The 17,241-nt window shown below is 36.8% G+C and overlaps 1 protein-coding gene across 1 annotated transcript in view; it reads left to right on the top strand.

Annotated features, from left to right (window-relative positions):
• Positions 1–17,241, top strand: part of LOC104530930 (STT3 oligosaccharyltransferase complex catalytic subunit B) — a 30,245-nt gene that overhangs the window by 5,511 nt on the left and 7,493 nt on the right. The window contains 8 exon segments of the mRNA XM_010175665.1: positions 1,943–2,042; positions 7,200–7,298; positions 8,926–9,072; positions 11,800–11,848; positions 13,486–13,640; positions 15,409–15,620; positions 16,442–16,629; positions 17,129–17,241. The exon segment at positions 17,129–17,241 is cut by the window's right edge and continues 20 nt beyond it. Of these exon segments, the coding sequence (XP_010173967.1) occupies positions 1,943–2,042; positions 7,200–7,298; positions 8,926–9,072; positions 11,800–11,848; positions 13,486–13,640; positions 15,409–15,620; positions 16,442–16,629; positions 17,129–17,241 (1,063 nt within the window).

Genomic DNA, 17,241 nt, shown 5'->3' with positions numbered 1-17,241 from the left:
GTTTTGTTAAGGTTAGACATTTTGCTTAAGTAAATTTTTAGGACAAAGCATAATTGTACTATTAATTACATAGTATTCATTTGTCTTCTCTGATGGAATTAGTTATGTTTTCAGTGTAAGCTGAAAATTAAATCAAATCACTATTTTGAGGTAGTAAGAGCCAGTCCTTGCATGGGGAGCTTGGGGAACAGCTCCTTGAAAGGAACAGATATTGGAAGGACTGACAGAAATCTTTCTTGATCATTAAATCTGCTTAAAGTATATACCTTACTCACTGTGGTAATTTGACTCATTGCATTGCATACGGAGAAGAATTTTTTTCCTTGTGTTTATATTTTTAGCATTTATTTGACCTCAGCAGCTTCTGATTTGGATAGCTTTTTATGATGATTAGGCAAAATAAAACAAAGCTTTACATTAAAACAATCCTTATAGGAGTAATAGCATGTTTGCACTCTTTCTGCCAGTCTGTGAGGATGCCTTAGTTTTGTTTGAAAAGTTCCAAAGTGCATGTTCAGTTCAGTAAATCTTCAGTGCTTATATTTAGTTTAATATTTTGATAATTAGATATGCAGGTCTGTGGTCTGTAGAAACTGTCTGCTACCTGTTTCATTCAAACCTCTCCTAAGTAGGACAGTGTCCTAATTGCACATTTGTTCTTACTCTGTTCTGTCTTACCTATCTTCCTAGAATATTTTCTCCCATTAAATAAACTTGCCTGCGTAAACCATGAGACTTCATGCTAGTAATTTGGCAATAAGATCATGATAATCTGAAATGAGTTTCTAGAACACTAGAAGATTTCTGTTCTTCTTGTTTCATGTTGCCTGAATCAGTTACCCCAAATTTTGAAACGCTGGGTTTTGTAGTATCAGTATCAAAAAACCATAGTACTTGGCCTCATCCTTACTTTAGGATCTGTTCTATAGAATATAGTCATTTGGGTTTCTGTTTGGATTCTAGAGCTATAAGAATATCTGCATGAATCTTAAGCCCTAAAGTACAATTAAAGTGAAAACCACATTAGCTACTACATTCTAAAAATTAAGATCTAGGGTAAGCATGGTACATATGGGAGAAGTCTAGACTGTAATTTGACAAGAGGCCATGTGTTAAAATACAGATTGTCTAGTCAACATCAGCCTTTCTAAATATGTTAGAAATTTAGGTAACACATTGTAATGATAGCTCATTAAATCTTTATACAAACTAGCAATCTGTGATATATTGATAACGTTGTAGTGTTTCAGTTCCAAGTACATCATACCAGTGCTTCTCGAGCGCTGCCGTTACTACAGGTTTGCGGTGTCCATGATATTGTTGTACACCATTCCACAGTGCTCAGCCCTGCTTCCCTGTGCCTACAACCCCTTCCTTTTGTTTCTTTCGTTACACTGCAACCTGCATTGCCTGCTCTGCTCCAGGAGTTCCCCTCCCCTTTGCTCCCTTTTTCCTTGCTGGCTGGAGATACTGTTTCCTATCCCCACCAAAAAGTGCAGAGCAGGGTGCTATGTTTCTATGTCAAAGGAAAATTTTGGCAGCGGTAGGATTCTCTGTGGGGTCCTTGTGCTGCAGCCTTCACCATGGGGAAAAGCCCCCAGCATCATATTCTTGTTTGCTAGCATGGCCAGATTAGTTTGGGGGGAGGAGGAGATTCAGGAATGGTAGCCTTGAAAATCCACCAGCCCATTTCAGAAGTCTTTAAAAAATACTGTGATGTGGGGGGGTGGGAGGGGTGGGCTGCTTTTTTGGGTTTTGGGTTGGGTTTTTTTTCGATAATACATATTGAGATAGATTCTGGGGGTATTACTAGCAGTTCTGAGTGCTTGTCTAAATGGAGTTTGTTTTCTTGTTAGACCATCAGGGTGTATAAATCCAGCACTGGCTGTCCTAAGAATTTGCAGATATTTTCAGATCTGATTTCCTATTCCATTTCTCGTAGGTCTCTGCATGGGGTGGTTATGTTTTCATCATCAACCTTATTCCACTGCATGTGTTTGTCCTGTTACTGATGCAGAGATACAGCAGGAGGGTCTACATTGGTAAGTTTTGTTCATTGAACAGTCGTTCTAAAATGCTGAATCATGAGATATGAAATTAATTATACTGATGTCTTTTGTATAAAGTGGGAATTAAGCAAGTGCATATCAGATTGGACGTTATTAATTTGATTACTGATTATAGTCAGTTACTCTCTATGACAAGGAAATAAGGAGGTAAAACATACACTTCCAAAATTTCATATATGTAGCTGCTAATTAATTTTTTCCTTTCTAGAGCACTGGGAAAAAATAATTGGATGGTTTGATATTTGTAGAATCCTTTTAATATATTTTTAATATATATAAAATATATATTATGTGTGTGTCTGTAATAATGCTTCTCTTTTTTATCCTTTCCTAGTATGTTAAACTTTTTTTTTTTAAAGTTGTGCAGCAGAAATTATGTGAATTATTGTGACATATATGAGAAAAGACACAGGAAGTTTTAAGCAGCCACATATGTTTTTTATAATGTAGACTAAAAAGTAGTGTAAGACTCTGTCCACTCCACATGAATCCTGAAGATTTTACTGGGTTAATGGGTCAGCCTTCCTTCTAGTTTTGGGAATGTGTCAATAGTAATCTTAGGAGACTTAACTTTTTAATTTATTTGCCTGACATTTAAATACTCCGTACACTGTTTTTACAGAGACTTTACCAGTTACATCAGTTGGCCATGGTGTAGGTGTGAGAATGAAGGAAATAATAAGCAATTTGGGTATTCAAAGGTTTGTAAGTTAGCTAGAACATTTTTGACTCCCTAATGTGAAATCTTTGCAATAGATAGTTCGAGAACATAGTATGAGTTGAAGTGTAATATCACAGGATATTTCATATTTGTATATATATTTTCATTACCCATTTTAATACTTTTATCTTTGCATTTTTAATTATTTTAATGGTTATTTCAGTGCCTACTAGAGAAATTAGTATATTTGAACCATTATATACTATAATATTTACTCAATTTACTCAAGTTAAGAAATGGAAATTCTTTTAAAAAGAGGGGGGTGGAAAATCTCTAACCCACCTTTAATTTTTAATGTTAGTATTACTTAACTTCATTAACTACTTCTTCATAACTTAAGGGGAAAACAATTTATCTTGGTTTGCTTTTAAAATTGTTTTATTGAATATTTTCATTTTCCAATTTGTGTGAGTTAAGCAAGAGAAAATTAAATCTACTACTTATAAAATCCTGAAGAGGTGTGGTAAGCAGAAACAATAAAGAATAAGTACTCTTGCTTTTTCAGTTTTCAGTGAACTAGGCTTTGAACTCATCTGGGGAAAATAGTACTGCAGGTTCATATGAATTAAAGGTTTTGGCAAACATTTGTTTTGCAAATAGCTACAGTGTTTTGAGATGTTATTGCCCTTCAGCTGTGAGTGAGACATACTTCAGCAGAGTTGTCAGAATGGAAATGTGATTGCTGCTCTGCTGTTTCACTGTAACTGCTGGCTTAATTTAAGTTTCCATGGGAAGCTTTACACACAGAGAAGTCTGTGCGTCAGTATGGGATTGCTAGGTTTGTTTAACAGGATGCTTTCCTAAAACAGGTGAGAATGTTCAAACACTTCTAGGAGCAAATCAGTGTGTTTCACTTCCAAACTATTAAGATAGAGAGAAGAGTTTACAAAAGCTCATTGAAGTAAGGAGAGTAACAATATTTTTGGTGTTTCCGTGAATATGCAATTGCTGGTGTGCCTGCAGCAATCTCATCTTTCTCAAAAAACTATCACTGTGCACCTAAAATTTATGGAAACTATTGTCAGTTGACAGTAGCTAGTAAAATCCGCATCCACTTTACTATTACCAAGAATTTGAGGGTTTTTAATCTCTAGATCAATTGCTTAATTTTATTTTAAACTAACTTTTGTAACAGATGAATGTTTAATCTAGCAGAATAACATAAATGTAGAGAACAATATCTGGTAGCACCAAGTTCTTTAAAATAGTAGTCAGTTCCTGGTATATATTTTTCATATGCGTGTTCATACACCAAAGAAAAGGTTAATGGACATGATCTGATATGCCTGGCAATGTAATTCAGAATGATTTAATGAGTAAAAATTTCCCAGAACGTGAACTTTTTGCCAATTTTAAAATATTCTGTGACTTGCAGGCAGATTAATTTATCAGCCAGATCACTTCTGACCCAGTTGGCATCAGTGGTGATCAGGCTACCTACATTTGCAAGCTTAAGCTGTGCTGATGTGGTTTTTTCGGTGGTTTTTTGGGGTGTTGGTTGGTAGGTTGGTTGGTTTTTTGTCTTGATAGTGGTCTGTATCTTTCATTCAGATCTTACTAGCTTAATAATTAAGAACAAGTGTTTATGATTCCAGTGTATTAGTAGCACTCATATAGGTAAAAACCTCTTAATTCAGATACAGGAACCATTGGTATTATTGTCTATTATTTTACTTCTATTTCTTTTACAGTTTATCATATGTTTTAAAAGTATATGTTTTTGTATTTGGAATGCTATCAGTACAGATTTAAGTCGTGCTTGTACACTTTAGAGACTTGGTAATTTTCACTTCCATCTGCTTTTTTTTTTTTCTTCTCTGTACAATTTTTAAGTTCTGTATGCTTTTGGAAAATATTTAATAACAAAAACACTTCAGGATCTTCCAGAATTTAAAACTTAATTTCAATAACTCTTTGTTATACGTATTGGATTTTATAATTTAAATAGTGAGTAGGCATGTGTTTATATCAACTACTTCAGTATTCTAAAACTTCAGATGATTAGTGCTTATTTGTGGTGGATTATAATCCATTAATTGAAAGTATTTGGTGCAGTATTTGCTGAAAAACTCTCTGGAGAAGTTTTTCAGTAGGTTCTTCCTGTGTTTGTACAGTGAACAGGAGCCAAAATTGTTCGTAAAATGAGTGTATCCACAGTAGGTCACCATGTTTTTGCTCTTGACCTAGTCAAAGTTATGAGAGTAGCTTGCAGGAATCAAAATTAACTTACTGTTTTTGCAAAGCCTGTGCACACAGTAGAATGTACAGGAACATGGAAAGTTTGTGATGATATATCACCTTGATGTATCTAAGTTCCTAGAAAAATTGTGTTGCTGTGTAAATTGTCAGGTTTTTTTTTCAATATCAGGCAGACGTGATAGCTGTTTGAAAGAAGTGGGAGCAAGAGGTGGGGTGAGGAGAGGGAAGCGGGCATAGAAAATAGAACAGTTGCAGGACTAGGCTTAAAATTTATGATTTCCAGTGGTCTAACACATGTGAAATGTAGTGATTTATGCCAATCATTGAACTTCCACAGGATGGCAGTGTTGTAGCACTTTCATGGCACAGTAAATGATTTATGTTGTAGTGAATTCTTCAAAAATTGATCTTCATACAGCATAAATGTATTTCAGTGACATAAGAGAGAATAGATCAGTAGCTAGGCCAAGTAGAGTCATACAGGTGCTTGAAAGAGAAGACAGCAAGTGGTTGAAAGTATCATCACAGTCACTTCTAATCCCCCAGTGAGACCACATAGGTGCTATGGAAACAATACCCCTAGTAAATGATGCGCTCCCCAAACCTGTTCTCATGGAGGTTAGCAAAGGATTGTATAAGAACAGGGATCCCTTAATAAGATTGAGGCCATAACAAAGACAGTGGCTTATGATTTGTAGGAATGTTTCAAAATCTGTGAGGTGGATTATTGCTGTTTGCCACTGAAGGAACAAAATTTCATTTGGACTTTAAGTTGGATGGTGACTTCAAATGTAATCAGACTCGTGGCTGCTCAGAGCTGGTATTTCTCTCTTCCTCTCCCCTCTCTTTTTCACCCTGGAATACTGAGGATGAAAACCCTGTCAAAATAAAGCATATGAATCTAAGTGCATACATAATAATAATTTTCATTAATACTAACATTAATATTAATGATGATCGTGGCCTCTACTTTCTGGGGGCTTGAGTCCCCATGGTTGATACAGGTCCATTAATACATATGCTTAATAGTAATTTTTAATTCTATTGCTTTCACTTTTTTGGCATGCCTCTGCTCTTGTGTTGAAAAAAGAACAAGCATACCTCTTTGCATTTTCTAAATAGGTAGTGGACTCCTGAATGTTTTGCTTCTTTGAGGTCTGGACCCTTCAATTTCTCCTCATACAGAAAGCTTCTTTTGTCACTTGTTATCTGAGTACTCTTCTCCCACCCATGACCCATGAAAACAAGATGGCAAGAGAAAACTATTTCCAAACTAGAACATCTTAGGTAGATGGTTCCTTTCTCTAGGAGGAGAAAAAACAGTGCATTTAGGAACAACAATACTTTGCTACTTCCTCTAAAATTGGATGCAGTAGGCAGGTTTATCTTGGTGTGGTGGGTTTAGACTGGGGGCAGCCAAACACCAACCAGCCACTCGCTCATCCTCCCTCAGTGGGACCGAGGAGAGAATCAGAAAGGTAAAAGTGAGAAAACTCATTGGTTGAGATGAAAACAATTTAATAATTGAAATAAAATAATAATAAAAATATTAATGATAACAACAGTAATAACAGAATGTACGAATGAGTGATGCACAGTGCAGTTGCTCACCACCCACCGACCAATGCCCAGCCTGTGCCAGCCAGTGATCCCAGAGCAGAGACAGTCCTGAAACCACAGTCCCGGAAGAGTGAGCCTGAGCAATCCCTGAGAGAATTCCCCCAGCTTTCTGGTCAGCTCTCATTAATATATACTGAACATGATGTTGTATGAGATGGAATGTCTCATTTGCATATCCAAATACCAATTTGGGTTTTGCTAATTACTACACTTTCCCCCGCCCAGTCCTTTGCACTTGCAGACTAGCAAAACACAGGGAGCCTGGAAATGTCCTTCTTCTTCCAGTAACAACTGAAAACATTAGTATATTATCAACATTCTTCTCACAGCAGCTCTCATACTGAAACTCAAACACATCGCTATTCTAGCTGCTGAGAGGAAAATTAACTCTATCCTAGCAAAACCAGGACACCTAGTCCAAGGAGGAAATGAGGATGGCTGAAGTATTTAGAATCATACAGTTCTGTTTCAGTGTCACTGAAGCTGGGGGAAGGATGGACTCTGCTGTGGAACCAGTGCTTTTTTAAATGTGTGTATTCATTTTCTTCCCACCTTTCTCTTCCTCCCCTCTCCTCACGTTTTTTTCCTAGCATATAGCACTTTCTACATTGTGGGGTTAATATTATCGATGCAGATACCTTTCGTGGGATTTCAGCCAATTAGAACAAGTGAACACATGGCAGCTGCAGGTAAGAAAATTAAATGTCAGCTTCCAAATAGCCTGCTCAGCACAAGAAAAACCTCAAACCCTTGTGATTTTTTTTTTTCCTTGTATTAGAAAGAACACATACTAACAATCCAAACTGTTAAAGAGGTGCAATATAGTGTCTGTAGGGAAGTGGTTTTTTCAATTGACAGATTATCCTTCTTTATGTGAGCTAATGGGGGTAAAATGCATTCATAACACTGGATCAGTTGGGCTTCTGACAAGCACTTACTTTACATATTGATAATCACTCCTGTTTTGCAATATAATGTTGCCTTCAAGCATTGTACAATTGAAACATTCCTTATGGGTAAACACAATTTTTACTGAGCAGTTTGGTTTTAGAGTTGATAGTCTTCTGTAATTTTTCAAAGTGAGGTAAATAAACATTATTTCAATTATTAATCAGAAGGCTGATTTTTAAATAACTGATTTCAGTCTTTGATTCTTTTTATTTCTTTAAAGTAAGTTGATTTTTCAGTAGTTGTTAACAGTCAGACTTCTTGATTTCTTGACAGCAATAACCTCTACTGAGACTGATTAGGTTTATGTTTAACTGTGTGTGTGATACAGTTTAGTTTGTTAGATTCCTCATGGGTTTTTTTTATTATCTGTAGTCACTTACCAAAATGTATTTGAGACAGCAATTGGAATATAATTAAAATTTACCAGAAAATTCTTTTAAAAATAGAGAATTTTTTTCCTAGCAATCTGAATATAATGAAAAGAGTAAAGATTATCAAACCACATTTTGCAGCTGGAGAATTTTACATTTATTTAGTGAATAGAGTTTGTGTCTTTCTCTAGGAGTTCAGAACTAGTGAATTTCAACACTGTACACCTCAAATTTATTGTTAAATTGAAGAAAGACCTTACGCTTGAGTTGTGTTTTCTTCTTCTGCCAGCTACCTGTGAATTTTCACTTTTGAATGGACTAATCATTGGGTTGATTTGATGATATACATTGAAATGAGTAACAACAGAAAAATTGTGTCCAAGTTCTGCTTTAATGTTAAACTCTGAACAGCCTTTTTGAGGGTGTAGGGCACTTCCCCAGTGAATTCTGGTGTTTCAACGCTAGCTTTATGTAATAGAGTTGTCTGTATCACTTAATGCTTGTTTGTTTGGGTTTCTTTCTTTCATTAAATCATCTTGTTTTGTTCAGTAGCCTATTTCCATGTATTTCTGTCTTAGCTTTGTGTGCTGTCTGGGGTCTGTGTCTTGATTTTTCACCAGGTGTAGGTATGTTAACCTGTGTTTTTTGTCATAATCAATACAATCTAGTTTCCAGGTGATTCTCTCCCTTACCCCAGTTTAATTTGGGAGCAAAGAGGCGGTGGGTACTAGAGCTCTTGATAGAGTAAGCAAATAATGTTTTGGAGTATTTATACTTATTGCAAGCTTCTGTCATTGCAAGGAAGCATCATCCCTGTTAAGTATTAAAGGCTATTTGGCAGAAAGTGATTTTGTACTAGTTTGTACTAGTTTTCAGATGTAAGGGTGTAACTTGGATTTCTTTTTCTAATTCAGATATAGCCAAAGTAAGTCAATTGCTTTAACAGCTGTTACTGCTTTTGAGCATTTAAACAAAAACTTTCCTCTTTCTGTAGGTGTTTTTGCACTGCTGCAGGCGTATGCATTTTTGCAGTATCTGAGAGACAGATTAACAAAGCAGGAATTTCAGACATTATTCTTCTTGGGTGTCTCACTGGCTGCTGGTATTGTATTTCTGAGTGTCATCTATTTGACATACACAGGTAAGTAAATGTGAAACTAGTTTACCTTTGCAGCAAATAAACCAGATAATCAACATATGGTTTAGTCTAAAGGAGCTGTTGGCAATGCCACAGCAAAACAGTGCCTGTGTTACACTGTTTCTGTGTGTTGGGATTCACTGTGCTTTCTGGGCTGCAGAAAAAAAAACTTTGTAGCATCATTCCAATATTTCAGGTTTATCCACATAATTATGTAAGAAGTCAGACTGGATGAGGAAGGTAACTATAGCCCAAGCCTATTACGAAGATACATATAGATAATCTATTCTGAATAGCATTGATAGGTCAAGGTCAGATTGCTTCCTTTCTGAAGTACTTGAATCTGATTTCTGAAGGACTGGTATTAAACTGTAAGTTTTACTTTACTTCTGTGGTTCAGCCTCCAGCCTTCAAGGCAGTTGTACTCAGTCTCACAAGAACAGGCTTGTCTTTGCTTCGTTGCTGTCCCCAGATGCCTCACTGCTGTCTTCTGATTCCATTATATACTTCCTTGGTGATCTTAAGTACTGTGTGCAGTTTTGGGCACCACAGTATAAAAAGGATCTAAAGCTACTAGAGAGTGTCCAGAGGAGGCCACAAAATTGGTGAAGGGTTTAGAGGGGAAACTGTATGAGGAGAGGCTGAAGTTGCTTGGTTTGTTCAGCCTGGAGAAGAGGAAACTGAGAGGAGACCTCATTGTGGTCTATAACTTCCTCACAAGGGGAAGAGGAGGGGCAGGTCCTGATCTGTTCTCTCTGGTGACCAGTGACAGGACCAGGGGAAATGGCAGGAAGATGTGCCAGGGCAGGTTTAGGTTGGACATTAGGAAAAGGTTCTTCACCCAGAGGGTGGTGGAGCACTGGAACAGGTTCCCCAGGGAGGTGGTCATGGCACCAAGCCTGATAATATTTGGGAAGCACTTGGCCAAGGCCCTCAGACACATGGTCTGAATCTGGGGATTGTCCTGTGCAGGGACAGGAGTTGGACTCCATGATCCTTGTGGGTCCCTTCCAACTCACAACATTCTATGATTCTAATACCATACTTCATTCCTCTGATGAAGAAAAATCAATCTTAATTTCCTAGCTAAATATGTTACCCACGCAAAAATTTACTTCTGCCCAGTTTAAATTGCATGATCTTAATATTATACCTCAAATACAGTTTTGTTTTGTCAGAGTTTTATTTTGGAAAATAAACACTTTAATGAGGCATAATTTGTTTTTGTTTTAACTGACTTCCTTCTTGTATTACTTTTTACCAATGTTTTTTGGTATCAGTTGTTTAACATTTAGGACTGTTTAATAGCAGTTTTATTCTTGTTAATTATGATAACATTATTCCAAAAGAATACTTAGCATCTCTATTTGTTTGAAAGTCTTCTAAAACATGATGGTTTATGATTTGCTTTTCGCTAGGTATGAGCAGGTCCTACTAATATTTAGCAAAAATTTTCAGACTGGCATATCAAAACAAAATTCAGCTTCTTATCTGAGTGTGCAGCACAATAGATTTTCTGTTGTAGTTCTTAGGAAGTGTCAATTTCAACTTCTGAAATTCACTGATCACTATCACTGCTTCACCAGATGGGCCAAACCTCACATGAGGCATGTCAGCCACTCTTCTGAATTTCGCACAGTTCACTTTTTTGGCCTCTGGGATATTTTTACTTGTTAGTAGCCACCATCTGGACCCCAGTCCACTGAGTACTACTTTGAGCTTGTCTGGACAGCCAGTTTTCAACTCATCAAACATCTGTTTCTCCAGCCCATTCCTCTTCAGCTTATAATTGAGAAATGAGGAAAATGGTTCAAAAAGCATTTAATAATGTATTTCAGGAGGCTGTGCTCCATAATCTTTTCAGGGACTCAGCTTACTGGCCTCTAGTTTCCTTCATATTCCTTCCTGCCTTTCCCAGAGATACTAAAGTAGATATTAAACTAGAAACATCAGTCAGATTATACTGAATTTAAATATCAGATAGAGGGAAGACTTACTGTGTCATGCACAAAGACTTGGTTAATAAATAAAAGGATTTAACCTTCTCTTATTTCAGCTTGTCTTCAGGGAGAGCTGAAACAGTTGCAAGGGAAGTGGAAATAATATTTAAGAATAATCTTACTAATAACTTTTATTAATATTTTTAATCTTTTTGTTTCATCTTATGATGAAGTATCTAAAGGCTTTGTTTAAACAAAATAATATGTAAAGCTTATCGACATGTCTAGTAGCAGCTTTTATATTCCATGCCACACGTAGATCCATCAGTAGAGAAGCAATAGGAAACCAGTGTTTCATTGAGTATCAGTGTTTTAGCTATAGATCGTTCCCAGTTTCCTGCTCAGGCATTTCATGAAAATGAAATGCTTTCTTATCAATTATGTTTTCTTTTTTATATATTTCTTTACAGAGAATAGGTTGTTATCTGTCATATTCTTTGAGAAATATTTTATTTGTTACTGCATTGCTTTGACTTTTGGAGGTGTGCATGTGTTGATACTCAACGAGTACAATGTGGTCCTGTAAGTGTTCTTCTAAAACTAGCTTCATGGTTGGAGGGCTTTATAGCCTGCCTAATGCAGTGGGTCTGGTTCACATATATTACAAGTTCAATGAAATTTCTTTGGTTTTGTGCTGTTATTTGAGAGAATAAAAAAATTATTACATTTAAATATCTAGACAGCAAAAAGTGTGTTGGTTTGGTTTTTTTTTTCCCCTTCTCTTTTTCAGGTTACATTGCTCCTTGGAGCGGCAGATTTTATTCATTGTGGGACACTGGGTAAGTAAGGATAAAGGATATAAGGATTTAGATAGCAATAGCATTCTACTGAAAACTAATAATCTTTTGCACTCCTCATCCTCAAATCCATTTAGTATTCAGTCAAGGAGAATATAGTGGGATTTAATCAGTTATCTAAAGAGAGCACTTGTAGTAACTGTTTCATGATCTTTGCAACCATTTCACTAGTTTGTCTATTACATTTCTTGCTTCTTTGGAAGTCTTTGAATATGTAATGGTATGTTTTTCTATAATATATTGTAGTGCTTCTCATCATAAAATAACCAAAAGCTGTACCAACAATTGAAGACACAATTTAAAATTACTAAGAGTCTTAAACTTACACTATATTCATTGCTCAGCATTGCACGAAATCACGAAGGTGTTGCACATATGGTCTTGCATGTTGCCTGTTAATTATGTTCATACATCTGTTTCGTGTATGCAGATGTCTGCTCTGAACAATTCTGGTTTATTTGTGTGTGTTTTCATGGGAAAAAACCCATGTTAGTTAATCTTGTGTTTTAGTTAACTTTACAAATCAATGGTGGATTCTTTAGCCAGCCAGGAGAATAGGAATAAAACTGAAAATATTTTTCTCAGATAAATGTATATAAGATTAAATTCAGTTTGTTGTTTTGGTTTTTTGGTTTGTTTTTTTTTTTTTTCAAGATTGAAAGCAGGAATAGGAGAACTTGAAACTTTTGCAGTTCAGGTTCTTCCAGGCTCCAAAGTCCAGCTCATACAGGATTCTGTACCAAGTCTGTAATAAATGTAGTAGAATAGATGTCAGTAACGAAGCCTCAGATAACATGTAGATATTGTTCTTTGCCTGTAAATGAAGTAGTCTATATATATATATACACAAAGCATTAAACTTTTGAGGGCTTGTCTACATTAGAAAATCATATGTATTAAAACACACAGTGCAGTTTTGAATGAGAAGTAGATCTCAGTGAAGAAAAGGACATATGTTTGATACCTCACCATTCGGTCCTGTAGCACCTCAGATTAGGTCCGTACGTATAGCTGTCTTTAATGTACAACACAGTTTTGTCCTTGTCTGCACTGAGTGTTTGACATGTTGCTTAGCTGACCTGTATTTCCAAGTGTAGACAAGGCCTGGCTTTTTTCAGCATCTAAAAGAATGTGGGGACATCAGTAACTGGTCTGGTATTTAATACTCTTAACTTTCTGTACTAAGAAAATGAAGGTATTTTGTGTAGAGCAGAGTTCAAAACACAGTGTTGAAAATCTAGGAGACTTACTGGCACGGATGATTATCTCTTCAACATGTAATGATGGGGCTTCCATAGCTGCATGTTTTTAGTTTGGTGAATTTGGCTTCATATTTAGCCATAATAAAACAACACATCCATAATTTTCATTCTTTTAATTAGCATGGAAATAATTATATTGGTGTTTTAAATAACTCGATACACCAAATACTTCCTAAATATGGTTAGACCCGGGGACTTTTTTGGTATAAATGTTTCATCGGATTTCTGCTGAGTAAAGCACTTGCCATTTTACATTGAAATGCTTCCTTTGAAATGAATTTCAGAATTCCTAATGTTTACAAGTTTTAATAATTTTATCTTTTCAAAATAATTTGAACTGAATTTTTTTTAAAAAAGGTATGCGAAAATTCACATCCCGATCATTGCCTCTGTGTCTGAGCATCAGCCTACAACATGGGTTTCCTTCTTTTTTGATCTGCATATTCTCGTGTGTACTTTCCCAGCAGGGCTGTGGTTCTGTATCAAAAACATCAATGATGAAAGAGTCTTTGGTAAGAGAAAACATTTAAAAATTGTTTTGAAAAATCTTGCCTTCAACTTGATTCTCTTTTGGTTTTGTTTGCTCAAAGCTACTATATGGCTTGTTCTAAAAAAGGTTTAAAAGTGATGTGTTTAGTGGTGATTATTAAAAATTACCTGTGCCAAGCAGTATTTAAAACCATTGATAGAAGTGCAGAGATTGGTGCAGTGGTGATGGAGTGTCGTCCCAAGAGGTGGGATTGAAAAATTTGTTGGTATGGTTCTGCTCTGCGGCTGGAGCCGCGCGCTCTTCCACAAGCTGGTCTTGCAAACCATGTGTTGGGGTGCAGTTCCACAGCATAGTTCAGCCAGGTGAACACCTCAGTGCAGAGGGAAGGTCCCTACCCTGCCCAGGCTGCAAGGCAACCCACCCTTCCCTGGGTGTCTGGCACTCGTCCCATCACGGATGATGATTCACAATGCCTTTTCTTTCCAGATTTTCTGCTATTTTAGTGAACTTAACCACTTGCTGTGGAACAAGTGCTAGATAAGGCACAAGCCTGAGTGTAGGTGTGGGGCCTCCCTGTGTCAGTGACAACACACCATTTATTTGTACGAAGCTCTACTGTGAAAGCAGACTTGTAAGATTATGAATGAGGCTTGTAAGGATTTAGTTGAGGTTGTAGCCCATATGGAGCAGTAAAGATCACTCAGGTCTTGGGCTTTTACAGGGACAGGAGGCTCCAGACTAATATAGCTGCCTCTTAGGATGACCTCAGAGGTATGTGGGCAGTGGGAACATTTACTGTGTTAAATCCAGTGACTGTGGGATGGATATCTGTGCTCTGTGCCTTACAATGAGTCCTTGTCAAGAACAATGCTGGGCAACTCGCTTTCAGTCTCCTACTGCTGCATCATCCATTTAAGTCAGCGTAGAGACCCGTGAGTGAGAACGGGGAGCCATACTACTTCGCTACAAAACTGAAAATATTTATGTAACATAATCTGATAAATCGGTGTCCCTTCATGATATCCCTGGCAAATCTTTCACAAAGTGTATTGTTAAACTGTAGCAGACAAGGAATAACCACTATTACTTGAACAACAGATTTTCCTAACCAGTGTATACAGATTTGTTTGGGTTTTTTGCCTTCTAAGAAAAGTGTTCTGAATATTCCTTACTATTCTGAAAACTTGGTTTGTTTGTTTTTTTGGGGGAGGCGGGAGGGGGATGGGAGATAAGACTGTTCAGGAAAACTTGCTTCAGAATAGGGCTTGCAGTGTTTGTATTATTTGTCTATATGCAATCATAATGTAGACAAGCCCCCAATTTGTCCACAGATATCTCTAACTTAAATTAAAATTTGATATTTACATGAAATTCTAACACTTCCTTTCGGCTTTTTCCGTTTCAATAATTTGTTTGGTCTAGGGTTGTTCGACCTCTTTAATCAAATGAAGCTACCTATTATTCCAGTAGTATTTTTGGTCTGTGATATTAAATTTCACTAATAATGTATCTTCTGACACGTTATTAATGAATAGGAAAATGGGATTGTGTTATTGTTAACAGTTGTCAAGATGAACTTCAGGAAGGGTTTGAGGCTTAAAAGGGATAAACCTTAATTGAACTGTATCTCTGTAAATTAAAAAGCAATGAAATGCAAGATGCATACTCAAGCCTATATATACACAGATGCTCAACCCACTTCCAGAAGCAGTTTTATGGAGAGCATGTAGGTGTGCAGTCAGAGCGAGGGTTATTTTCTAAATGTCATCAGTAGATTTGTTTCTTTGCAGTTGCTCTGTACGCAATCAGCGCTGTTTACTTTGCTGGCGTGATGGTTCGGCTGATGCTCACGTTGACTCCAGTGGTCTGTATGCTGTCAGCAATTGCTTTCTCCAATGTCTTTGAGCGTTATTTGGGTGATGATATGAAGAGGGAAAATCCACCAATAGAGGACAGCAGTGATGAGGATGACAAAAGGAACCCTGGCAACCTGTATGATAAGGTGAGGGGAGGGAGCAGAAGTCTGAAGTCAGAAAACAGATTTTTTTTTTTGTGAGAATCTTTTAAATGCCACTAGAGATCTGAATCACTAGCATTTAAATTTAGAACTAGTATTGATGTTCTCCAGTAAGATGTAACTGATGTCCTGAAAAAAAATCAGTGTCACTGTAGAAGTGGTTCCTTCTAGCTTGATCAGTGACGAGCCTTTAACCTAAAGGAAGTATACATATTGACCCAGCTTTCTAGAGAAGCAATGGCAGACAGTTGCTGTTCTAACAATTAACTAGTTACAACAATTCTCTGTCCCTGAATGTTTCCCTCTTGTATTTCCTCTAAGATGTGGTGAAATTAAAGAATAATATATTTTATTAAAAAGTATTTCTATTCATAAACTTGTATATTCTCTTAATCATTAAGAAAATGCTGTTAGGTACTAATTTTTTTATCTCTTAGGCTTTGTTATACTGACCCAGACAAAGCATGACCCTTGTGTTTCCCCTTTTTCATCACAGTAAATATCTGTGCCTTTCTTTTTTTCACCCTGCTTTATAAAAGGGCATCCTCATACCGAGCTAAACCAAAGAAGTCATGTGTTGACCCTCTCGTGATAGGTTTGTTTGGGTTTTTTTTCCTGAAAGAGGCTTTCAAGGAATGATCCATTTCTACAAGTTGCTGGATTGTCAGAATATTTTTGTGCATACTTAGTCTAACTTCATAGTACCCTGTAGCATTTATGGGGTGCATGTGATGAAGAAAAAGGCATGGGTTCCATGGTCAAGGGTGATAAAAGTTGCCATACCAGATATATTTGTGTTTGTTCAGGCAGGCAAAGTGAGAAAACATGTAACTGAACAGGAAAAAACAGAAGAAGGACTGGGTCCCAATATAAAAAACATCGTTACTATGCTGATGCTGATGTTGTTGATGATGTTTGCTGTCCACTGTACCTGGGTAACTAGCAATGCGTACTCCAGCCCCAGCGTCGTTCTTGCTTCCTATAACCATGATGGGTAAGTAAGGTCTACAGGTCTGAAATTAAAGGGCAGAAGCCTTTCTACTTCCTTGGCATTAGCAATTGACTTTACTGTCTTTTAGACACTTCTCACTGTATTAAGGCAGAGTTGTCCCTTGAATAAAAATCTCTTAAGACTCTAATTTTCAAAAAGATACATAATTTTCTGAAATATTTAATGTATATACATAATAATCCTATCCAAAGCCAATGAAGATGATGGTTAAAAAAAACAAAGTTTTTGAGTCAATTGAGAAGACTTGTTTATCAATGTATGTTTGACTGGAAATGCATTTAGTCACATCTTCAAAAGCAGTTCAGCTCCTGGCCATTCAGCTGTTGGTGGGTTCAAACTTAGGATGGCTGGTGACTGAATCCCTGAAAGGGAGCTGAACGCATTAAGAAAACCCTTATTTGTGAGCCCAGTTTTATCATGGTGCAGTTAATTTGTTGCTAGTGTTTGTACCCCTGAATATAAAATGAACTCTGTTTTCCAGCACTCGCAATATCCTAGATGACTTCAGAGAAGCCTACTACTGGCTGAGACAAAACACAGACGAGCACGCCAGGGTGATGTCCTGGTGGGACTATGGTTATCAGATAGCAGGAA

The sequence above is a fragment of the Antrostomus carolinensis genome, unplaced genomic scaffold (genome assembly GCF_000700745.2).
Source record: "Antrostomus carolinensis isolate BGI_N321 unplaced genomic scaffold, ASM70074v2 scaffold609, whole genome shotgun sequence".
NCBI classification, from domain to species: domain Eukaryota; kingdom Metazoa; phylum Chordata; class Aves; order Caprimulgiformes; family Caprimulgidae; genus Antrostomus; species Antrostomus carolinensis.
Note: the sequence above shows the minus strand (reverse complement) of the source record. Positions and strands in the feature narration are given on the sequence as shown.